The following is a 25,387-nucleotide window of genomic DNA, read 5'->3' as shown; positions in this document are numbered from 1 at the left end:
CGAGTGATCCTAGGGCATAGTGCACTGGGCGATGACGACGGTCGTAAACAGACTTCTGGTAGGTCTGGGAGGTGGTGAGAAGGTCGCGGGCGATTTCGCGGGCCATAGTTGCTTCGGCGATTGCGTCACGTGCGGATTCCGTAGTCGACTCCAAAGATGGCGGCGGCAGTGCACCCAATGACAATGCAGGATGTCGACCAAATAGAAGATAGAAAGGCGAATAGCCTGTGGTGTCATGCTGCGACGAATTGTAAGCAAATGTTACATAGAGCAAGGCAATCACTATGGTCGGGTGCAACATACCTAGATAGCATGTCAGTGAGGGTCCTGTTAAGCTGCTCGGTGAGCCCATTCGTTTGAGGATGGTACGCTGTAGTGAGCTTATGTTGCGTGGAACAGGTCCGAAGTATGTCGTCAACTACCCGGGACAAAAAGTAGCCGCCGTTGTCCGTCAGCAATTGGTGTGGAGCACCATGGTGAATGATGATATTTTGGAGCAGAATATCGGCGACATCGGTGGTGCAACTGGCTGGTAATGCACGCTTGATAGCGCATTGAGTGGCGTAGTCAGTCGCAACAGCGATCCAGCGGTTGCCGGAACTGGACGTCGGAACATTTCTTAGGAGTTCGAGTCCTACACAACGGAAGGGTGCGAGGGATACGTCGATAGGGTGTAGAAGACCGACAGGCAATGTGGATGAGCGCTTTCTGCATTGACAGAGGTCGCATCTGGCAATGTAACGCTGAACACTACGATAAAGACAGGGCCAAACGAAGCGGCGTCGAACCCGATCATACGTTCGTGAGACACCGAGGTGACCCGCAGTGGGCAGGTCATGTTTCCCTGAGGATCGAGAAGCGGAGACGCTGGGGAACAACGAGCAGGAGCGGAGGGCCATCAGGGCGTAGTTTGCGGCGGTACAGGATGTCATCGCGAAGAACAGGGTTGAAGTGTAGGGTCTGAGGTGGCACCGCTGAGGCGATCGATTAGTGGACGCAAGGAGGACTCTTGCCGCTGCTCGATCGCGATGTTACGCAGATCAGATATAGTGAACAAGGAAGGACCGGGGTCATTGTCGGCAGGATCTGGCGGTTCCACAGGGTGACGAGACAGGCAGTCAGCGTCTTGATGTAGACGCCCTGGCTTATAGATAACGATATAAGAATACTCTTGAAGGCGCAACGTCCAGCGACCAAGCCGGTTTGTAGGGTCCTTCAGTGAATAAAGTCACAACCGAGAGTTTAGTTCACTTCAGTCGTTCATCGTGTCCGACTCTTCGTGACCCTATAGACCATATCACGCCACGCTTTCCGGTCTGTCACTATCGTCCTAACATCACATAACTTCATCTGCAGCGCCTCGAGACTGCGATCTAACCATTGCGTTCGCTGCCTACCCCTTCTACGGTGACCTTCAACCTTTCCCAACATTAAATCTTTCTCCAGCGACTCCTCTCCTCTCATCAGATGACCAAAGTAACTGAGCTTTAACTTTAGAATTTGACCCTCCAATGAGCAGTCAGGATTTATGGTCGACAGTATCGACTGATTTGATCTTCTGGCAGTCCAAGGAACTGTGAAGAGTCTCCGCCAGCACCACAATTCAAACGCATCAACTCTTCGGCGGTCAGCCATCTTCACAGTCCAACTCTCGCATCCAGACATCACAACTGGAAAAACCATAGCACGAGTTATACAGATCTTGGTTGGCAGTGTAATGTCTCTGTACTTTACTAGGTGTCTAGGCTAGCCTTGGCTCTCTTTCCCATAAGCAGGCGTCTCCTAATTTCATGGCTGCAGTCTTCATCCAGGGTAATCTTGGAGCCCAAAAAGAGAAAATCTGTCACAGCTTCCACTTCTTGTCCCTTGATGCTCCAGGACTTGATAGGGGAAGACGCCATGATATTTGGCTTCTTAATGTTCAGTTTAAGCTCAAACTTCTTGCTCTTTTCTTGTACGCGCATCAGATATCTCTTCACTTCCACTTCAATTTCTGCCATTAAAGTGGTATCATCCGCATATCTAATGTTGTTGATACGTTTCCCAGCAATCTTCACTCCAGCTGAAGACTCGACCAGACCAGCCTTCCTCATGATGCACTCAGCATATAGGTTAAATATGCAAGGCGACAGTATGCAGCCTTGTCTCACTCCTTTCTCAATCGGAAACCAATCAGTAAGACCATGCCCAGTTCTGACTGTGGCCTCTTGCAATTCATACAGGTTCCTGAGGAGACAGATAGGTGAATTGGAACTCCCATCTCTTGGAGAGCTTGCCACAATCTGCTGTGATCTACGCAGTCAAACGCTTTCGCGTAATCAATAAAGCAGAAGTAGATGGGTTTCTGGAACTCTCTTGCTTTTTCCATGATCCAGCGAAGCTTGGCAATCTGGTCTCTAGTTCCTCTGCCCTTGCGAAACCCAGCTTGCACGTCCGGAAGCTCCCGATCCACATACTGCTGCAGCCTACCTTGGAGGATTTTCAACATAACCTTGCTAGCATACGAAATAAGCGCGATCGTGCGGTAGTTAGAACACTCTTCGGCACTGCCTTTCTTTGAAATGGGGATGTAACGGAAATCATCCAATCCTGTGGCCACTGCAGGGTAGTCCAAATTTGCTGACAATGTATACAGAACGCTAACAGCGTCGTCATGGTTGAGGTTTTGAAGCAACTCAGCTGGAATGCCATCTATTCCACTAGCTTTGTTCTTAGCAAGGCTGGCTAAGGCCCATTCGACTTCACTCTTCAGGATGCCCGGCTCGAGATCAGTAATCACAACCGTCTTATGTTGGATTTGCACATCCGGGTCCTTCTTGTACGGTTCTTCTGTGTATTCCTGCCACCTCTTCATCTCTGAGGCTTCAGTGAGGTCCCTGCCTAGTTTGTACTTTATCACGCCCAGCTTCGCACAGAAGTTTCCTTTGATATCTCTGATTGTCTTATAACAAAGCTCTTGCGTTCCTCAATAGGCTGTTATCCTCAACTGCTTGGCACTTTACATTCAGGAAGGCATTCGTATCTCTTCTTGCTATTTTCTGAAAATCTGCATTGAGAACCTTGTATCTTTCTCTTTCCTCGATACCTTTTGCCGTCCTCCTTTCCTCAGCTATTTGCAAAGCTTCTTCAGATAACCATTTTGCTTTCTTGCATTTCTTTTGTTTTGGGACTACCTTAGTAGCAACTTCTTGTATTATATCACGAACATCAGTCCATACCTCTTCAGGCTCTCTGTCTTCTGGATCTAATTCTTGAAATCGATTCCTCACTTCCACAGCATATGCTGATGGAATTTGATCCAGATCATACCTGAAAGGCCTTCTAGTTTTCTGCGTTTTCCTCAATCGAAGCTTATATTTGGCGACAAGAAGCTGATGATCGGTGCCACAATCGGCCCCAGACCTTGTTTGTTACTGCTTGTATAGCGCTTCTCCATCTCTGCCGGCAAAGAATATAATCAATCTGATTCCTGTACAGACCTTCCGGTGAAGTCCATGTGTACAGGCGCCTCTTGTGTTTTTGAAAATGAGTATTCGCTATGGTGAGGTTGTTTTCTTGGCAAAACTCTACTAGCATTTGCCCAGCTTCATTAGGCTCACCATGTCCGAACTTGCCTGTAATTTACGGATATTTCTTTACTCCTCACCTTAGCATTCCAGTCTCCTATGAGAAAAAGGACGTCTGATGATGGAGCACGGTTTAAAAGGCATTGCAGGTCAGCATACAATCTATCAACGTCAGCTTCTTCAGCAGTAGTGGTTGGTGCAGATATTTGGATAACTGTTATGTTGAAAGGGTGGCCTTGGATCCGAAGTGAAATCATGCGGTCGTTTTTGGGGTTGTATCCTATCACTGCTGTGCCCATCCTTCTGTTTACTATGAGAGCGACCCCATTCCTTCTCCTAGATTCGTGCCCAGAATAAAAGACATAATGGTCGCCGGAATTAAATTCTCGCATTCCGGTCCACTCGAGCTCGCTGATACCCAAGATATCAATGTTCAATCTTTCGATTTCTCGCTTGGCGACATCCTGTTTACTTTGCGTCGTAGATCTTACATTCCATGTTGCTATATGATATCATCATCATCATCATCAGCCTGATTATACCCACTGCAGGGCCAAGGCCTCTCCCATATTTCTCCACTTAACCCGGTCCTGTGCTAGCTACATCCACTTGACCCCTGCGAACTTCTTAATCTTATCCGCCCACCTAACTTTCTGCCGCCCCCTGCTACGATTTCCTTCCCTTGGAATCCAATTTGTTAGTCTCAGTGACCATCGGTTATCCTCTCTTCGCACTACATGTCCTGCCCATGTCCATTTCTTCTTCTTAATTTCTACTAGAATGTCGGTAACTTGAGTTATTTCTCTGACCCACTCTGCACGCTTTCTATCTCTTAATGTTACCCCTACCATTTTTCGTTCCATAGCCCTCTGGGTTGTACTCAACTTAAGTAGAACTCTCTTGGTTAGCCTCCACGTTTCAGCCCCATAAGTGAGTACAGCCAAGATGCAACTGTTGTATACTTTCCTCTTGAGCGATACCGGTAAGCTGCTAGTCATAATCTGCGAGTGCTTGCCAAATGCGCTCCATCCCAATCTTATTCTTCTTGTTACTTGATTTTCATGGTCCGGATCTGCGGTTACTACCTGTCCTAAGTAGACATATTCGCCTACTACTTCCAGTATTTCGCTACCTAATGTAAACTGTTGTTCCTTCCCGAGGCTGTTGAACATTACCTTAGTCTTCTGCATATTGATTTTCAAGCCTATCGTTCTACTTTTTTTGTCTAGGTCATCAATCATTATTTGCAGTTCATCCCCCGAGTTGCTTAGCAAGGCAATGTCATCAGCAAATCGCAGATTACTGAGGTATTCTCCATCTACCCTTATCCCTAACTGCTCCCATTCCAAGTCTCTGAATACCTCCTCTAAGCAAGCTGTGAATAGTACTGGGGAGATTGTGTCTCCTTGCCTAACACCTTTCTTTATGGGAATTTTGTTACTTTCCTTATGGAGAACTATGGTTGCTGTGCAGCCACTATATATATCTTCCAGCACTTTCACGTATGGCTCGCCTACCCCCTGATTTCGCGATACCTGCATCACCGCCGAGGTTTCAACTGAGTCAAATGCTTTTTCGTAATCAATGAATGCTATGTATTATGCTATATGGTATATCTCCTTGCAACTTCGGGCTCTCCGGTCGCTTCCCGACACAGCCACAACTGAGCGTCCTTTTGGCTTTAGCCCAGCCGTCTCATTCGTCCTGGAGCTACTAGGAATCGCCCTTTGTTCATCCCCAGTAACATGTGAGATGCTTTCGAACGTGGGGGGCTCATCTTCCGCCGCCATATCATTAATGCTATTTTGACTGGTCATAGGGTTTTCTTGGCAGGAAATACTGGAGTGGGTTGCCATTGCCTTCTCCAGTGACTCACATTTTGTCAAAACTCTCTGCCGTGACCTGTCTATCTTGGGAGGCCCTACACAGCATAGCTCACGACTTCATTGAGAAGGGCCAAACAAGTAGGATCCAAATTTAGACACAGCCCAAGTAAAGGCTTGGCACTCGCGCTCCTAAATTGAATAATTGCGCTCGGCAGTGGAAAGAAGGCGGCTTGCATACGCGAATACACGGCCTTGACCTTGGGGACATTGGGCGTGCACGGAGCCAATACCATATCCGATGGCATCGGTGCGAACTTCTGTTGGAGCCAACGGGTCGAAATGGGTCAATACAGCCTGGTGAGGTGAGGAAGTGAGCCAGTGTAGAAAAGGAGTCTTTTGAGCAGGGCCCTAGGTAAAAGTGGTGTCGTCCTTAAGAAGGTCGGTGAGGGGACGGGCGATTGCACAAAAATGTTGTTGAAACGTAGGATATAGGAGCACAAGCCGACAAAGCTTCGCACATCCGTAGAAGGTCGAGGTGGAGGGAAGTCCTTGACAGCTTGAAGTTTAGCAGGATCTAGGCGGACACCAGAAGCATCAACAATGTGCCCAAGGATTGCGGGTTGGCAGCGTCCGACTTGGCATTTCGACGAGTTAAGCTGCAACTAGGCTCTACGGAAGACGGAAAGAATGCGCGTCAGTCTTTCGAGGTAAGCAAAAAATGTGGAGGAAAAATCTACAACGTCGTCGAGGTGACACAGGCATGTAGTACATTTGAAGGCTAAAAGCAAAGTTCATCATTCGCTCGAAGGTAGCTGGCGAATTGCAGAGACCGAACGGAATGACTTTAAACTGGTATAATCCGTCCGGTGTAACTATAATGCGGTCTTTTCACGGTCTTTGCTATCGACAGCAATTTGCCGATACTCGCATCGAAGGACGATGGAAGAGAAAATTATGTCTCCGTAAAGGCAATCCAAAGCGTCATCGATTCTTGGGAGAGGATACACGTCCTTTTTCGTGATACTATTGAGGCGCCGGTAATCAGCGCAGAAGCGCCAACTCCCGTCCTACGTTTTAACAAGGACAACTGGTGAGGCCCATAGGCTCGACGAGTGCTCTATGAAGTCTTTAGTAAGCATCTTGTGCACCACCAGCCTAATGATGTCGCGTTCTGTACTGGACACTCTATACGGACGTCTGTCAATGGGAGCGGCGTCACCGGTGTTTAAGCGATGCGTAACCACAGAGGTCCGAGCCAAAGGGTGGTTATAGATGTCAAAGTCGTCGTGAAAAGAGGAAAGAAGACATATGAGATCGTATGTTTGTGCTGGCAAAAGGTCACGAGCAATCATCTTTGTGTATTCTTCAGATGGGACATCTGACACGTAGTGGTTCGCCGAGGGGGGTACGCGACCTATAACAGCTGATACAATGCATTCGGAAGCAGGGCACAGCGTGGCGAACGACATGTTTTGGTAAGCGGCTGAACGTGCAAGGTAAAGCTGAGAACCGGAAGGGACACTTGATTGGCAGACATAGTGACCACTGTATGCGCAAGGGCAACGATCCGTGCAAGAGGTACATACATCAAATGGGCTGAAGTAATTATCTACTGGCCATCGGCGACTGATGGGACGGTCAAGAACGATACATAGGTGACGGCTTCGGGGTCCAGGCGTAGAAAATTGACAGTACTTAGGCGGTGCAAAACTGGATCTGGCGGCTCCTCCGTAAAAGGTAGGTCGAGCTGAACAACATTTGTGGCACATTCAATGAGGGCAGAATGTTCAGAGAGAAATTCGAGGCCGAAGATTAGGTCATGAAGGCAGTGTTCAAGGACAGTGAAGAGAACAGAAGTATGACGGCCGGCGATTGGCACACGGGCTGTACACATTCCTACGATAGCAGAAGTGAAATCATCAGCGACACGGACAACAGCGGAGGGGGCAGGAGTGAGCACTTTTTTTCAGCGATAGCGAAGATGGGCATTCATAACGGAGAGGTTCGCTCCCGTGTCGATGTCCATGTCGACGCTAAGCATGTTCCGTCGGTCCTGGAGAATTGGAGGGTTTTCGGGTCGGGTCGTCAGAGCAAGATCACCTCCAGACGCTGCAGCCAACAGTTTTCCGACCGACATTGTGCATACGGGTCAGGAGATGATTGGCGGCGAGATCAGGGTGACGGAGAACGACGTCGATATGGCGGCGACGAACAGTTGATGGGAAGTGTGAGCGTCGGAGCTTGAGAATTGCTGTTCAGAGGGCGATGAGGAGCGGCGGGAATAGACATAATCAGGGTAGCGGTGGTAGGTCGATGGTGATCGAGTTCGGCACTGTCGAGAGATGTGACCGATTCGGGAGCAGTTTAAGCAGATTGGCCGGTTGTCAGGTGTTGTCCACTCATCTGGGTTGCGGCTGGGGCGAGGGTAGTACGGATGTCCAGAACAAAGTACCGGGGACACACGGCGAGCATCTGGGGAGCTAATGGAGCATATAGGTTTGATCCCGAGATTGGCGAATTCTTACAGGATGGCAGCCTATATAAGGGATACCGTAGAGGCACTGTCCGGTACCGATAGTTGGGAAAGTGTGGAGGCACTGCTTTTAGCTCCCGGCGCACAAGTCGTGTCAGGCTGTCGAATGTTGGCAGAGGGCGAGATGGGGTTGAGTCCACGCAGGACGACGTCGCAACCTTGTTCGGTAGCCGCGCGAACTGAGAGGAAATACGGCGGTTTTTCGCTTGTTCGAACCGGCGGCATTCTTTTGGGATCGCGTCAATTGTTCCACAGTCCTTGTGTACGATCAAGTTGAAGGCGTCGTCTGCTATTCCTTTTATTACATGACCAACTTTATCACTCTCTGGCATTGCGGTATCAACTTTCATGCAGAGACAAAATGTCTTGAATATATGACACATACGGCTCTGAGGACGATTGTTTTCGGCATGCGAGCTCTTTCTGTGCGGCCAGGTGACGTCCGATTGGCTTACAAAACAAGTCGGAAAGTTTCCGCTTGCAGAGGTCCCAACTGGTTAGTTCCTCCTCGTGGCTCTCGAACCGGACCATTGTAGAGCCCGTCAGGTAGAAAATGCCGTTAGCCAACTTCATGGTCGGGTTCCACCGGTTTTGTGCGCTCACCCGCTCGTACATAGCGAGCCAGTTCTCCACATCAGTACCGTCCACTCCATTGAAGGTTCCGGGATCACGCGAGTGGGCAATGATGATAGCCGGGATGAGGGACGTTGATGGTGTGGCCTCGTCGTTGGGCGTGGCTAAAGAGACTGGAAGTCCAAGACCGTTACGGAGTGCCGTGCTTGCTGTGGGCTACCCTGTTTCTCCAACAAATAACGTAACGTAGATACACGTGCACAGAGAGTGGATCAACAAACAAATATTCACAAAGAGGTAGCTGACCACAGACGAACAGCTTCAAGCAAGCGGCGCCCAGCTCGAAACACCAACGCGTGGTTGTCCTCGCGTTTCCCACATTCCACACGCGAGCACAGCAATTTGTCCTCGTCGTCCCTCGACAATATATACAGATTACAGGCAGAATGCTACGGATTTCGCTCAGATTGTGCATCTGAAAATGTTGCGCAAGAAAAAGCAAGGTATGTCACTTAAACATTTGTCTGTCACTTTCATCGCAAGAAACACAAAACATCACAAGAGTAGAATACGCGTTGTACTCATCCTGCAATATCCGGGGCCATTCTTCCCTGAAATGATATTCTGATTGGTGGGTGACTGACAGATGAAACCTGACTATGATTTGACAGTGAAGGATAACTGATTTAGCGAGGTAAAAAAACCAAGAGATTAAGACATTTAAACACTGATCCAAATCGCGACATTGGGAAAACTTCGATTTTTCGCTCAGTATCAGTGCAGACTGCACAATGAATCGTGTGAAACGCTATTAGGTTAGGAGCAACGATCAGACGATCTTATGGCGAGAAGCATATGCTAGGGTGAAACTGGCAAACGGCCAAAATGGTAGTAAACATGCACATATGAAGATGATTGCAAGTTTACCCTGACATCCCGCTAGGGGCTGTGGGCTATGATAAAAACAAAGCAAGCAAAGAGTGCAAAAAGACGCCAGTGTCGACTAAACATAATATCCCGCAAGAAGCTGCCAGAGGCATAACTATCAAGTTAAAATGCCACGACGAGACAAAATATAGCTTTGCTGATGTTTTCATTCAGACCACAAGAAACCGTGTTGAAGTTGTCTGTTAGGAATTATTCACGAACTCGCGTTCTTGGCGGGTCCTGAAGCCTGATTTCAATAAATTTAACTGCATTATTGCAAAAGGGTGCTAGGTAATGTTCACATGCTTAGAGACAGGAAGGTTAGGCAGTGTGTAGCTTTGTGATTATTAAAGCGGTATGTGAAGGTCGTTTCAATTTGCCAACATACTGAATTTTGCAGCTGGAATATTCAAGCATGTAAATCACGTTGTCAGTATCGCAAGCGTAGTTGCCCGAATTTTAACATTAAGTTTTAGCCATGTAGTCATTTGTGCGCAATCTTTGCATCGTGACGTTTTGCAAGGATGGCAGCGGATTGGTGCAGTGGGACTTGTTTCAAAAGAAATGAAAATTCCACTGAACTCCTTTCTGCAGCGATATGCAACAGCAAGGTACCGGTGATAAACTCCTTTTAGATGCTGACTTTGTATGAGAATATTGTTACCTCACTTCACAATTCTTGCAATATTGGGGTATTGGGGACCGATGCAGAGTGCGTTAGAACGAGATTGATTTGCGATTGGCCGGATGGTTGCTCTTCGGCCTTGAAGAGAGCCTCGCGATGGAGAAGGCTAGCTCGTTCTACTACATCATTTGTTAGGCGCGCCGGATATTTGCGTTCAATTTGGGTGTTACAATGGCTGGCAGAGTTAAATTAGAAGTCGTGATTGCCAGAACATACCCGTGTAAAGCGGACGGCTTGTCCACATGGGATGCTAGAATTGTAGTGTATAAGACGGTTGCTGTCGAAGTACAAGTACAGGGGTCTCTCACTAGGTTTCCTGTATTAATTAGTGCTTAGTTTGTCATTCCTTATTAACACTGTTATTTCTAGAAAGGTAATAGTGCTTTGAGAAGATTGAGCAAAGCGTATGGCCTTATGCGAGTTATTAAAATTAGAGATGAATGGTGGACGCTCGGTTTCCTCGTGCTGCCAAATACCAACAAATGTCAATGAATCTCTTGTCTTCTTAGTCTTTTTAGCGGAGCCTTTTTACCAAAGTATTTTGACTAGAAGAGACTCATTGACACTTTTCTTATTTGACAACATGGGGAAGCAGAACGTCTAACGTTCGTCCCTTGCGCATCATTTGTTTACTAAAGAGTGCACATTCTCTATTTCATTGCAGTGGAGAGCCATCGCGATTTGAGCTAAGAAAATTTGAAAAAGTTGGAATGATGTCGTTGCCAGCCGCTTTATCTTCAATTGCAGGAATGCGCCGAGAAGCACAGAATCTTCCCGGAGGAGCCGGAGATTGCGATGTTTGCCCTGAAGTGGGTCCGAGATACACTCTTTTAGCTTAGCATCGAGGAAGAAAGGCGACTGGGCTATTGAATGTACGTATATTAGCCGCTTCCTTGCTGCTAATATTCTCTACATGCGTGATGAGAAAATATCGTAGCGGTTCATCTGAAGGAGGGGCCGCCTATGTATTGACACTTCAGATAGATATATAAGGTAAAAAAATTTGATTTTTAATGTATAATAAAAGAAAGATCAGCAGACAGAAGTAGCTTCGCACGCAGGTTTTGCCAACCCATTGACAGAAATTGAAAAGTTAATAGTTATGGCCAACCACTGATCAGAACTAATTGTTTACCTTCTACGATTGATTTAAACACTTTTATTTAAACAGTGGAGCAAACGGAACGATTGGCCTTGAGGAATAACGGCAGCGCTAATCAGTTACCTTTTATACGAGAAACGCTTGGCACCACGTATTTCTGTACTTTTCGATCAGTGCATATCCCCACAATAAGCTATGAAATATGTGTTTACTGTGAAAATATTGCACATGCAAACACACACACACACACACACACACACACACACACACACACACACACACACACACACACACACACACACACACACACACACACACACACACACACACACACACACACACACACACACACACACACACACACACACACACACACACACACACACACACACACACACACACACACACACACACACACACACACACACACACACACACACACACACACACACACACACACACACACACACACACACACACACACACACACACACACACACACACACACACACACACACACACACACACACACACACACACACACACACACACACACACACACACACACACACACACACACACACACACACACACACACACACACACACACACACACACACACACACACACACGTTTTTGGATATTTGGGGGGCGGGTTTTAAAAACTTTCTATGCGAAATCTACCCCATATTCGAGCTGAAATAACGTTCACAAAGTAGCAAATAATTTCTGTGAACACAGACTATGCGTATGCAACAAATCGGGTACTAACCTTGTCGAACATTCTAAAGCTTGTAAAACAGATCCAAATAACGCATGTTATCCGCTCTTAGATAGCACAGATTTCTTAAGATCAGCCAAAGAAAAAACTGAGCGCGAAGTCATGGAGGCATACTTCATTAGAAAGGCCGGTCAGGATTGCGTCAGCGTACCTTCTATCAACCTTCTTGAAAGCGAATTTGAATACCTTGATGGCCACATGTAGGTGTTATAACCCTTTTTGCTTTATTACCACAAGCAACCGTTTGCTGACTGATATGAAACGAGTTATCGTCTGTGGAATTTCTTTTATTCCTTCCCGGTTTCTGGTGTGTTTACTCCCTTGACTTTCTCACTCTTCATTATTGTTGGTTCTTCTAAACTGTTCTTCTACTCTCTCATCCTGATTATTCTTGTTTAGCTCTGCAATGTTTTAGCGGGAGCCTTCTACACTTCTGAATATGATTTTAGTTTTGACTCTGCTTTTGCTTCCTACGGATAGTCTGATTTAGCTAATGATTCCGCTTTTGCTTCGCACATTTCATATGTCTTTAGTTTGTGACTCTGCTTTTGCTTCGAACGTTTGGTCTGTTTTTAGTTCATGACTCTGCTTTTCCTTCGCACAGACTGTCTGCTTTTAGATTTGACTCCGCTTTTGCTTCGCACGTTTCGTCTGTCTTTATTTTTTGACTCTGCTTTTGCTTGGCACGTTTTATCTGTTTTTAGTTTTGACTCTGCTTTTACTTCCCTTGTTTTGGGCCCTCTTAGGCTCGCTCGTTGCTTTTGTTGGGTTCTTTTGGCATGGTCCCTTGGCCACGATGTTGTACGCGCCCCCTCTGTTGTAATAAGTTCACAATGAGTTTTATATAATCTGTTGATAATGCTTTCCGGCCTCCCTTGTTTGTTTTATGGTTTTTCCGGGTCAAGATTGTCGGCCGCCCTTTGTTAAACTGTATTTGGTCGTAGTATAAGGCCCCTTGATTGTCACATGAGTTTTGACATAAACTGTGCTGCGGTTTTCCTCAAAAATAAAGTTGTCAGTTAGCGCCTGTACTGTCTACTTCTGTGTTAGTTGTCCCCGTCTTTTTTGCGCTATGTCTTCAAGAAACGAAGCTTTGAGTGCACTTAACTCAACACTTTTTGCCCCTAAATTGTGTACCAAAGTAAATTTACCAGGCTATGCAGTGTGCGTTTGAAAGCTGTAAATAGGTGTAGGGCGACCTAACGCAAGTGAATGGCAAGCTGATGGTGGAGATTGTGTCAACAGCTGCCGTTTTTGTTCACAGCAAATCAGAACCGGCGAAAATTCATGGCGCGTCTCAGATTCAGAGTAAGGAGCAAAAATTTGGGCATATAGTTAAAGTTTCAGTTATCTGGTGGAGTGGGCTGTTCTAGCTTCATTCAAAACATTTCAGTCGAATGAAAGACCGAAGATGTATATGTAGTCTCGCGAGGACGTACATGTATGACAGACGTAGTCTGTTTAATACATAGATAAGAAACAACTTTTAATCAAGGAAATGGGCATAAACAGTTATACATAATTGAAACGATCGGCAAACACTAAAAAAATAGTCCTTCAAAGTTACACATTGTACATGCATATTCATCTATTCATCAAAATATGACCTGCGGCTAGAAAATTCAGTCTGAAAATCTTCCTGCACGCTTTTGCACATAAGAAGTTGGCATCTCGTCCCTGTCTGTCACTTTCTTGGGATAATTATGTGCCAAGAATTCTGAGAAATTTTTCAAATATCAAAGAAGCGGACCTTAATTATGACATAGCTGTTCTCAATTGCTTCCGGGCAATTAAGTGGTGAATTCTCAAGTGCTGATTGAATCAAGATCTTAAGTACTTCGAGAACGTTTGTGCGTAGTAGGTGCACGGCAGCTTTTTTTTTTAAATAAAACTTGTCCAATAGGGCAACAAGCTCTGGTTTCAGATAATGCAGTCCACTAGAATATTGTCCTCGTAGAAGATTGTACATAGGACTGCTTCTTTCGCTAGTTTCAAGAAGAATAGCGAAAGCATCACACCCGAAGTTGATTAACATAAGGGTATATCTAGCGACGTAAAGGTAAACCGGAATATGTGACAGTGGGTAATGGGACAGCAGGAGATGTCACTTCTTTCAGTGCCTCGGTTACTGATTGCGGCACAGCAGAAATGATTTTTTTTTTGGCGTCGACGCAAGCTGCCTTGATTTCGCTCTCAGGTGAAACGTCCGTCTTGACAATGAAGTCAAGTACCGCTAGCTGTTACGGCCCTCGCATCTAGCATGTCGTTTCCTTCCGCACATTACCCTTACTTTCCCGAAGAGAGCCTCAATGGGGTCGATATAGGGCTTTAATTAGGTCTTCAGTGCGAGTGTCCTTTTTAACGCTTTAGATGGTTCTTGCATACCTTCGATATAGCAGGTAAACTCATTTGTAAGCCACTGCATCGAGTATCTGCGTCATTTATTGGCCTCTTTTTACCACTTCCAGCACCAGTGGTATCATGACTATCAAAATATTTTTGTTTGTTTTCATTACCTTATTATCATGTAAAAATTTCATTAAAACAATATTTATTTGCAAAATTAAATTATTATTTAAAATACAACACATTTGCTAATACAGTAAAATACCATTTGAACGAACGTCACTTAAACGAAGTATTCAGTTGTACGATCTTTATTAAGTTCCTCCGCCGAGGTTCCATAGAACGCTCTGCAAACGCTTCATTTTAACGAAATTCAATTGTTGCTGATTTCAGTTCTACGAACATTTTCTATAGCGTCATCCTGTGTCTCCCACGTCATACTGAGTATTTCAACCAGAACAACGTGCACGTTTTCCTGAATATTTGTACGTTGATAAACATATTTTATTAGCGCGTGACGAAAACTTGCCGTCATTTAGCTCTACGTTTAACTGGCTATCTAAACAACCTTGTATTCAGCGGACTCACCAGCTAGCTTGGCATGCTTAATTGAATCCACAGTCATAACCACCCCTAGCCACAACTTCAGCCCTGCAAGAGCCTTTTAGCTCCAAGAAAGGCGTACGTATGCATGCTGGTTAATCGTGATCGGCTGAAGGATGATCTGCTTGGAGAAAATGAATGCCTCTGCTGCTCAGCAGACCGCGGTGCCGGACGAGGTTGGAGCTTGCAAACAGTGACTGAAGCCAACCCTATTGAAAAAATTGTATGAGGCAATAGCCTCACATTTTCTCACACAGTCTCAATCAATTCACGTAAGAAATCACTTAAAAGTCGCATATAATTGTGTAAGATCTCATAATTTCTTGTACAGTTACATAAATTATGGAAGATATTTTATGATAATGATGTGCACCGTATGAGGGTCTATGTGATTCGATGAGGTTGTGTGTGGTTATTGCTCCGTAGAACGTTTTGTTTTTCAGTAGGGAATAACACTGCAGTCCTAAGTTCAATAGTGGTGAAAAAGGCTACTGCATTACGAGTAGAATATTTACCGCAAAACGGCTTCTTGGTGCTAATAGAAATACGCTTTCACGCACTTATTTCAGTTCAGTGAACTTTTACTTCAACAAACATTTTCCTAAGGTCCCTTGAATTTCGTTCAAGTGAAGTTTTACTGTATATGAATTGCATTAAGATTTAAAACTCAACCCTACAACGTTTACTTTGACTGTTATTCTAATAATTTATATCAAGCTGGCATTTTGCAATTTACATTACATTTGCATGAAATTATTTTCATCTTCGGTGTTACATGGATGGTTTCGCATCTAGCGCTGAAAGGCGGTTTTGCTCTTGAAGACGAGATGCTGTGTGTTAGCCTTAAAGAAGCTTCGAAGTGATCACTGCTCATTCAGTTTTTTTTTTTTTAATTCCTATTCTTGTACAGGCTTGGGAAAAATTCACACTAAAGTGGACAAAAGTGTCTATCATGCCGCAATGTATGTCATACGCTTGTCGAACGTTTGCTGAGCGACAGTGTTTTTTATATAAAGCCTCCGTTCACGTGTCTAGTACGTTGACGACATGCCGCTGCAGCATCTACCTTCTGTGTTCTTTCATTTCGGGGCTGCACACACCGCGGAATCTGCGAGCGACAGCGCGAAACCAGCTAAAAGCCACCCGCCGCCGCTGAAGCAGACACGGAGCGAACAGTGAGCAGTTCGCGCCTCTTGCGGTAGCGGAGAGCGCAACTCAAGGAGAAACGTTCCCATTGTTCTCGCGGCGATTGAGAAGGCCGTAAGAAAGAGTGCGCTCTTACGGCCTTTTCAATCGCCGCGGAAGCAATGGGAACGTTTCTCCTTGAGTTGCGCGTTCCGCCGCCGCAAGGGGCGCGGCTTGCTCAATGTCACGGAAACGTAAGGAAACGTTGTTAAAGCAAAAAAAGTAAGGAAACGTTGTTAAAAGCTTTGGAAGCAGTCATAACGAATAAGCAAATTCCGGACAGCTGGCGGCAGAGTAAAATGAATTTTATTTATAAAGAGAAATGAGAAAGGATGCACATAAAATCCTACAGGCCAATTACCATAACATCTGCTATTTACAGGCTGGCCTTGCAGGCGGTGAAATTAAAGGTGCAAGCATGGGTAGAAAGTAACAAGGTACTCGAAGAACTTCAGAACGGCTTTAGAAGTGGTAGGCGCTTAGATGATAGCCAATGGATCGAAATATCTAGAGTGGAAAATAGACCTTTGTATTTGGCCTTCCTGTACATAAACGGGGCGTACGACAACGTAAACAGGGAACTCCTGTGGAACGTATTAAAAGAAGGAGGTATCGGTTATGAGATAATAGAGTTCCTACAGGAAATATACCGGGATAACAAAGCAGAAATTACATGGGAAGGAATAAGAAGTACGGAAGATGTCAAAGTATGCAAAGGATTAAGACAAGGCTCTATCACTGCTGCTGTTCATGCTTTATATGATAAACCTGGAACGGAGGATACAAGAAAGAAATCTAGGTTTTAACCTGTCATATAGATTTGATGGAAAGGCAGTAGAGCAGAGCCTCCCCGGTTTGATGTATGCAGACGATATTGTGCTTCTAGCTGAGAGTCTGGAAGAATTGCCAACTCTAGTTAAATATTGTGGAGACGAAGGGGACGCTCTAGGCCTTAGTTTTATCGCAGTTAAGTTGGGTCTGATGATTTTCAACGGCTCAACTGATCAAGGTCTTAAAATACAAGGCATGCAATACCCAGAGTAGCAGAATATAAATATCTCGGGGTATGAGAACCAAAGGAATGGCATACAGTGGAAAGCATGAGATATATGACTTAAGGCCAAAAGGCGAAGAAATGCCGGGATAATGAAGCATAGGGCATTGTGGGGATACAACAAGTATGAGGTTGTAAGGGGCATTTGGAAAGGAATTATGATGCCCGGACTTATTTTTGGAAATCGGGTTTTGTGCCTAAAATCAGAGGTACAGTCGACTTTAGAAATAAATCAGAGAGCCGTTGCGCGATTAGCACTAGGTGCCCACGGCAAAACCAGAAATCAGGCGGTACATGGGCATATGGGCTGGACAACTTTCGAAGTACGGGAAGCTCAGAGTAAAATATTATATGAGGAACGCCTGAGGAAATTGGACAGTAACAGATGGACAGCTAAAGTATTTAAATACCCATACTTAAAAGGCGTTGACTCACAATGAAGCAAAGGAACTAGAAAACAAATAAGTAAGTATGCTAGTCAAAAGGACGGAGAAATAAAGAGCGTTAAGCAACAGGTGAAAAACACACAAGGTAAAAATTGGATAAATTCGATGAAAAACAAACAGAGTGTGAAATTATGCCGAAAGTGGAAAAGGCAGATCAGGAAGGAAGCTTTCTTTGATAACTCAAGAGGCAGTGCCCTACATTTTGAAGCTAGATCAGGGTGCCTTAGAACACGCAGCTACAAAAATGAATTTAACAGTGAAGATGACGCATGTGCTGTATGTGGTAACACCAGGGAAACAATTGATCCTATTATACTCGAATGTAATGGTATCCATCCGGAAGTTGATGCAGGCGCAGTCACTGTTTCTGGAGCTCTAGGGTTTAGAGATGCCAGTGGCCGGGTGAATGAACCGGCGGTGGAAGCTAGCGAAAAACGACTGGAAGATTGGTGAGTTAAAAGCAGAGAAGTGACATAATCTTAGTAAAGTAGGAACAAAAATTTAATCAATATAATGATGGTATAGTTAACCAATCTAAGACAATAATTAATATATAGGGAGATAAATGAACATGATAGCTACTGCTACCACCCCGCTTCAAAGGGGATGCTCCTCTATTCCATCCATCCATCCATCCATCGCTTCGCCTCTGCTTCAGCGGCGGCAGGGGGCTTTTGCCTCCACGGCCGGTCTCGATAGAGAGCGCGCTCTCCCTCGAGAGCAGCCGTGGCCTGGTTTCGCGCTGTCGCTCGCGGGCTTCGTGGTGAGTGCAGCCCCGAAATGAAAGAACACGGAAGGTAGATGCTGCAGCGGCATGTCGTCAAGGCACACATGACCGGATTCTTTATATAAAAAACACTATCGCTCAGCAAACGTTCGACAAGCATATGACATACATCGCAGCATGGTAGCAACCTTGTTCATTTTAATTCGAATTTTTCTCAAGCCTGTACAAGAATAGGAATAAAAAACCACTGAATAAGCAGTAATCACATCGAAGATTTTTTAAGGCTAACATGACAGCAACTCGTCTGCAACAGCGAAACCATCTTTCAGAGCTAGATGCTAATCCGGGCATGTAGCACCAAAGATGAAAATAATTTCATAAAAATATAATGTAGGTAGCAAATTGCTTGCATGGTATTAAGTATAAGTATAACAGTCAAAGTATACGTTGTAGGGTTGAGTTTTCAATGTTATTAAAATTCATATATTTGCAAATGGGTGTGATGATAAACATAATTTTAATTTTGCAAATAAACATTGTTTTAATGAAACTTGTACATGATAATAAGCTTATTATGAAAACAATGAAAATGATTTGATATTCATGCCACCACATGTGCTGGAAGCGGTAAAAAGAGGCCAATAAATGGCGCATGTGATACTAGATTGTATAGCATCGCGAGTTCACTTGCTATATTGAAAGGCATCCTTCTAAAGCGTTAAGTAAGGATACTTTCACTGAAGAAACATATCAAGGAATGCTGTTCATCAGGAAGTCTAGTGTACAAGTAGTAGAATGTCTTCTGCGGAAAAGTGTCGGCTCCGTCCTCACCAGGAAACTCAATAGTGGCCCCATTGAGGCTCTCTTAGGGAAAGTAAGGCTAATGTGCGGAGAGAACGACATACTTGACGCGAGGGCCGTAAAAGCGGCACTTGACCACGTTGTCAACACGGACGTTTCATCTCGGAGCAGAATCAAGGTAGCTTGCATCGATGCCGAAGAAATCATTTCTGCTCTGCCGCAATCAGTAACCGAGGAAATGAAGGAATTGTGGTGGCATCTCTTGCCATCCCAATGCTCACTGTCACATATTCCGGTTTAGCTTACGTCACTGGATACGTTGGTAACGTAATCAGTGCACTTGGGATGTGACGCTTGAGATATCGTCTTGAAGCTACCGTAAGAAACAGCCCCATGTACACTCTTCTATGAGGACAAGATTGTAGTAGACTGCATTATCCGAAACCAGACTTTGTTGCCTTATTGGACAAGGGTTTTTGTTTTAAAAAGAACGCTCTCGTGCACCTACCACACAAAAATAGTATCGAAGTACTTCAAATCTTGATCCAACCAGTGCAACTGAGAATTCTCCATTCCGGAGTTGCCCGGAAGGAATTGACAACAGACATGCTATGAGGTCCGCTTCTTTGATATCTGAAAAATTGCTCAGAATCCTTCTTGTCAATTATGCCAAGAAAGTGACATGCTAACTACAGGTCAGCTCCCTATATGCAGAAACCGTCTAGGCAAATATTGAGACTGTGAAATTTCTAGCCGCAAGTCACGTTTTGATGAATTGATGAACACGTAGTACAACTGTGTAACATTGAAGGCCATTTTTTATTGTTTGCTGCTCCTTTAAAATATGCATACCTGTTGGTGCTCATTTCCTTGATTAAAAGTATTGTTTATCTATGTAATAAACCGACTAATTCTGTCATAGATCAGCGTCAGTCGCGATATTACACAGATCTTCTGTCTTTTAACCGACTGATTTGTTTTGAACGAAGCTAACAGCCCACTCCACTAGGCAACTGAAATTTTAACTATATGCGTAAATTTTTGTTCCTTACTCTGAATCTCAGACGCACCATGAATTTTCGCCGGGGCCTCTTTTGCTCTAAACGAAAACGGCAGCGGTTGACATAACCTCCTCCCAAAAGTTTGCCATGCACTCACGTCAGGTCGCGCTACATCTGCTTACAGTTTTCAATGACCGCCTGCATAACCTAGTAAATTATTTTTTGTATGAAATTTAGGGGCAGAATCTTTGAAGTAAGTGTATCCAAAGCTTCATTCGACTGTGCTCGGCTACGTTGACGAAGGCGCGCGCGCACGTGAGCGGATTGTTGACTGTATTTTGTTCCTCGTACACGATCAATCTTAGACTAATTACAGCGTCTTTGTACAAACCATAAGGGGTGAAATGTCAGGACCTGCCGGTTGAAACTGACGCGCCGGCGGAGCGAAGAGCGAGCGCGCGTTCCCTTTGCGCGTGAACGGCGGTAACGGAAGCGCAGCAGTGGGGCGGTGGCGACCCCATTGAGGCGCGGCGGGAGGATGAAACCGACCCTATTGGTGAGACCGTAAGTCTAGAGCACTATACCGCAAGAGAAGAGAAGCGCGCTCTCCCTCGAGACCATCTGTGACCCTTGCCGGAAGGGCGGTTAGTAAGTAGGTAAGTAAGTAAGTGAGAAGTCCTGATCCCTTTTGACTCAGGGCAGGCGTTTGTCAACGCCACAGGGGTTGCCTCGCCGCTCGGCAGATGGCACAACATGTAAAAACAGCTTCTCGACTCGCTTATGAGAAAATGGTGTACGCCGCCGCGAGCAGTTTTTCATCGATTCCGGAAAATCTAGGCAAGTGCCGATGTTGAATTACTTATCAAATAACGTAGACCATATTGTGATACTTTGTGAACGTTATTTCAGCTCGAATAGGGCGGTAGATTTCGCATAAGAATTTTTTCAAAACCCAGCCCCCAAATATGCAAAACATGGCACATGCATACATACATACATACATACATACATACATGCGTACATACATACATACATACATACATACATACATACATACATACATACATACATACATACATACATACATACATACATATATACATACATACATACATACATACATACATACATACATACATACATACATACATACATACATACATACATACATACATACATACATACATACATACATACATACATACATACATACATACATACATACATACATACATACATACATACATACATACATACATACATACATACATACATACATACATACATACATACATACATACATACATACATACATAAATGCGTGGTACACCGCTGCTTGCTCCGTAGCCTCAGCTCGCCGGGTCTATACCATCTCTTGGGAAACCCTTCGCGTAAGTAGGCTGCATCGGCTGCGTCTACTAGCCGGTTTATTTGTGCTTTCGAATTGGGCTTGTTTTGAGAACATACGTGTACATAACTATTACTTGTGTATTAATTAATCTCGAAGTTTCCTTCACTTAGGCCTTCAGGGGTCTAAAGAAGCCGATTTCTGCATCGTTGGCGGCTCGAAAGTTATTAATAATTGCCATGGGATAACTGTAACCGAAGCCGTAACTTAGGCCATTTGTGCCAGAACTGATTGGTGCAGTAACACCATAATGAAAGCTATGCCTCCGTACCCATGGATGCATTGATGCAGAACTTTGTACGCGACTATAGTCGGTAGCCTGTCTGGCGGGTGTAGGAGCTAGATACCACTTTAAACTTCAATTTCATCAGTTATCTTATGAGGTTAGATCATCTGACTCAATTAGGCGACCGGGTATACTTCGCGTTACAGCTCATCTTTTATCCGCTTTTATTCCGTGAGTGTTGTCGGGTTTATCTCGAGCATTGAGCATTCTGAAATTGCTGCACCAGAAAATATTCTTGTGATGTTATAGTCGTGACGACCAATGAGTATTTTTTGCTCCCGTCCAGAGGCACCAAGGAAGAAGATGATTTTTCTGCTATGGATGGACCTTAGTGCCGTCGCGAAAAACACAGCAGGCTGCGAAGATGGAAATAGAACTCGCAAAGTAAACAAATGGTAGAAAATAAAGCCTTATATTCTCATGATGTACGCGACTAATATCAATAAAAGCATGAAAAGCCCACTAGAAGGACGGGAAAAAGTTTCAAGCGAGCCAAAGCGGAAAGCCAGATATGATGATTTAGTAAAATAGGAAGATCATAGTACAGAAAAGGAGGAACCCTTTAAGACTTAACAGCTATTTAGAAAACACTGACATAGCAAAAACACAAAAATTCAGGGAATAAAATACATATACATATAAATTAGATTTTTTTCTACTGTAGTTTAAAAGGTAAGTGGAAAGATTAAAACTGTGTCATATCAAAACAATTATTATATCTACGTTCAGGCAAAAAGCTGGCCTTCGTTAGGACTGAGCATATAAGCGGAAGCTTTTAAAGGCTCATACTGTAGTCGACAAAAGCTGTCCACGCTAGCGGAGCACCTGGTTGGTTGACAGAGAAGTGACGTCACCAGCCGCCAAATTCGAAGCGACCAACTAAAAGTCCCATCTTGTCTAGCGCTCCTGCAATCTGCAATCCCACACTTGAACGCGCGCCAAGGAACACCACGTGACTGGGGCCATGGTGTACCGTCCAAACGCACTCTTGTCAGAGAAAGTGCAACGAATACTGCGCCTTTCCTTCCCTGTAAACCAATTATAATTATATGTAGCACTGCAAAGAACGCCGATAGAAGGCAAACAATGAGAGGCAAATGATAGGAGAGGAAGGATAGGGTTTCATCATTCTCCCCTTAAGAGACATATAAGCGACCCTCAAATTTTTGTTATGCCCGAGCAGTTTACAATAAATTGTTCCAGCACGTCTGCGTGTTCGGAGAAGGCCGCTGGAGAGCAGGCTGTGGTTTCTCCCAGAATGCGACGTCCGACTGGGGCATCTTGACCGGGGACATCAGCAAAAGACGAGCACGGCTCCTTATCTTCTAGAAATGGAGAGGTGCGTCTACTACAAGATAAAGAAAGTCGAGCCATTTTGTCGGCAAACGGAACGGGCGTCGTCTCATCCTCTCACCACTCTTCTGAACAATGGACCGGGACGGCCAGGCAAATCAGAGCACCTGCACGCCGTCGTGTGGTGACCGTGCTGCGTAGTTTATGCTGGGGAACAGCATAATAAAGGCGAGACGAGGAGGAAAGCCGTCCTTGTTCCGCCTTTATTGCGCTGTTCCCCAGCATGAATGCAGTCCAACTCGCCCAGATCTAAACGTGAAATGGTTTCCTTAACAGTTCTCGGGGAATTGGCTGTAGATTCTGAGATGCCGCACGAGTCGCTGTATGGTCATTAAAGGGACACTAAAGAGAGAAAGGAAGTGGGTTGCATCGATAGAATGCCAGTTCCTGATTACGAAAAGACCACTCTTACTGAAAACAGAGCTGTTATAAGGTAGTAAATAAGAATAACAGAAATACAGGTATCGTCACCACAGCCAAACGGCCGAGGCTCGCAACTACAAATCACGTGACGCGCTAGGGATCCCGGAGGCTGACAAATGCGAATTACGTTGAATGTTTGAATGCGGTAGTACGTTTTTTCTCAAACATTATAACAGGCTTTTATCATACGTAAACGACGGCGAAAAGACAACGTAAACGTTGCAAGGCAAATACAAAAATATACTTGGAGGCGCCACAGGCGCCCACTTCAGTTTTAGTTATGTTTCGGCTCAGGCATTTCGTGCGCACTCGGATAGTTTGTTTGAACCTGCAGCGCCTGAATTACGAGCTTGGAGCAGCAGATGCGCCTTGATGGTTCCCATTTGAGCATTCGGAGGCACGAGCGAGCGAAATCCGCTACCGCCGACACACTCCTTCGTTCACACTTCTGCGCCAACATATCGCCGCCGTTGCCGCTTCGACTGCGACCTGACCGCTTGACTGCAGCTACGTACGCCACGAAAAGCATACATGTGCTAAGTGCCGAAGGAAAAAGGCAGTATTATTCAATTGTTCACTAAATCATGGCACATCTGACCAACATATACTGCGTCAACAAGACCTTCAACGTGCTATTTGCAGGCGTCGTAAAAAAAAGGGACATACTTGCCGCTCATACCAAGGAGAGCGTCGGTATATTGCGCTCGTAGCCCGGCGGAAAAAAAGGGCCTCGGGTAAAAAGTAAAAACTAAAAATAACGAAGCACCAGGAATACATTACAAAAGGTTAAAAAAAATCGATTTGTAAAAAAAAAAAAAAGAAAACCGCCAGAAGTGGCGAGACTCGAACTCTCCACTGCTTGCCCCGTAACGTTCGGCGCTAACCACTCGACTACGCCGCTTTTTTTTTCTTTATTGCCTGTTTTGAGTTCACATGAATTCAAAAAAGATCCACAATAATGGTAAAACTCGCAACAACCAGATTTCGGCTGTCACGAAAGGTTTAAAATTTTTTGAGGACAGCCAGTTCATCGAGCACACTGATCCAGTCAGGTGGATCAGAAAGCACCCGATACGTTTCTCTAAGGAGCAGCACACTCTCGATAAAGTTCTCGCGTACAGAACGCGTATTGACATCTGCATGTTGCACTTGCATCCTTGTTTTCCACAGGCTGTGGAGGCCCAAGACCATGACTAAATCCAAAGGAATACCCTCACTCTCGACTGGAAGGAACCGTATGCCATACGGATCTAACGGAAGGTCTTTCTTTAGTGTTCTCTGGAGAACATCCCAGTGAAAGACTGGGTCCCAGCAATCCAGAAAGACGTGCTCGATTGTCTCTGGTTTTTTGCAAAGGAGACAGTCTGTTGTCCAGGGAACGAATAAGCCTCTTTCATGTAACCAGGTTTTAACAGGTAATGTGTTGGAATGTAGCTTAAAGAAGAACGTTTTAACTGAAGGCCTAACTGGCATCTTTTTCACACGCTTTAAGACATCCTGTCCGGGGCCTCCACGGTGTGGTGCACGGTAAATCGGCAACGGTATCATCACATCCAGAAGATCTTTGTACAGCTTCTTCTTACACACTTTGCTCAAGTATTCCATTGAAAAACGCGCATGCAACGTTCTGAAAGACAAGACAACTTCGCGCATGTACCCTTTTAAAGCGCCACTCATATTCTCACCAGAACAGACAACGTATTCTGGAAGCATTTTACACAGTCGTACTTGCATGACCGTCCTCAAGAATTTGTCGTTTTG

The 25,387-nt window shown here is 44.9% G+C and overlaps 1 protein-coding gene across 1 annotated transcript in view; it reads left to right on the top strand.

Moving 5' to 3' along the window:
* The window catches only part of LOC146200526 (uncharacterized), a 128,924-nt gene extending 117,980 nt beyond the window's left edge, over positions 1-10,944 (top strand). Inside the window, exon 6 of the mRNA XM_084592389.1 lies at positions 10,858-10,944. Coding sequence (XP_084448515.1) covers positions 10,858-10,944 — 87 coding nt within the window. The remainder of the gene's footprint in view (positions 1-10,857) is intronic.
* Positions 10,945-25,387: the final 14,443 nt, after the last annotated feature.

This window comes from Amblyomma maculatum, chromosome 2 (assembly GCF_055883805.1).
Source record: "Amblyomma maculatum isolate TAMU_Amacu chromosome 2, ASM5588380v1, whole genome shotgun sequence".
Taxonomy (NCBI): Eukaryota; Metazoa; Arthropoda; class Arachnida; order Ixodida; family Ixodidae; genus Amblyomma; species Amblyomma maculatum.
This window is presented reverse-complemented; position numbering and strand designations above follow the sequence as displayed.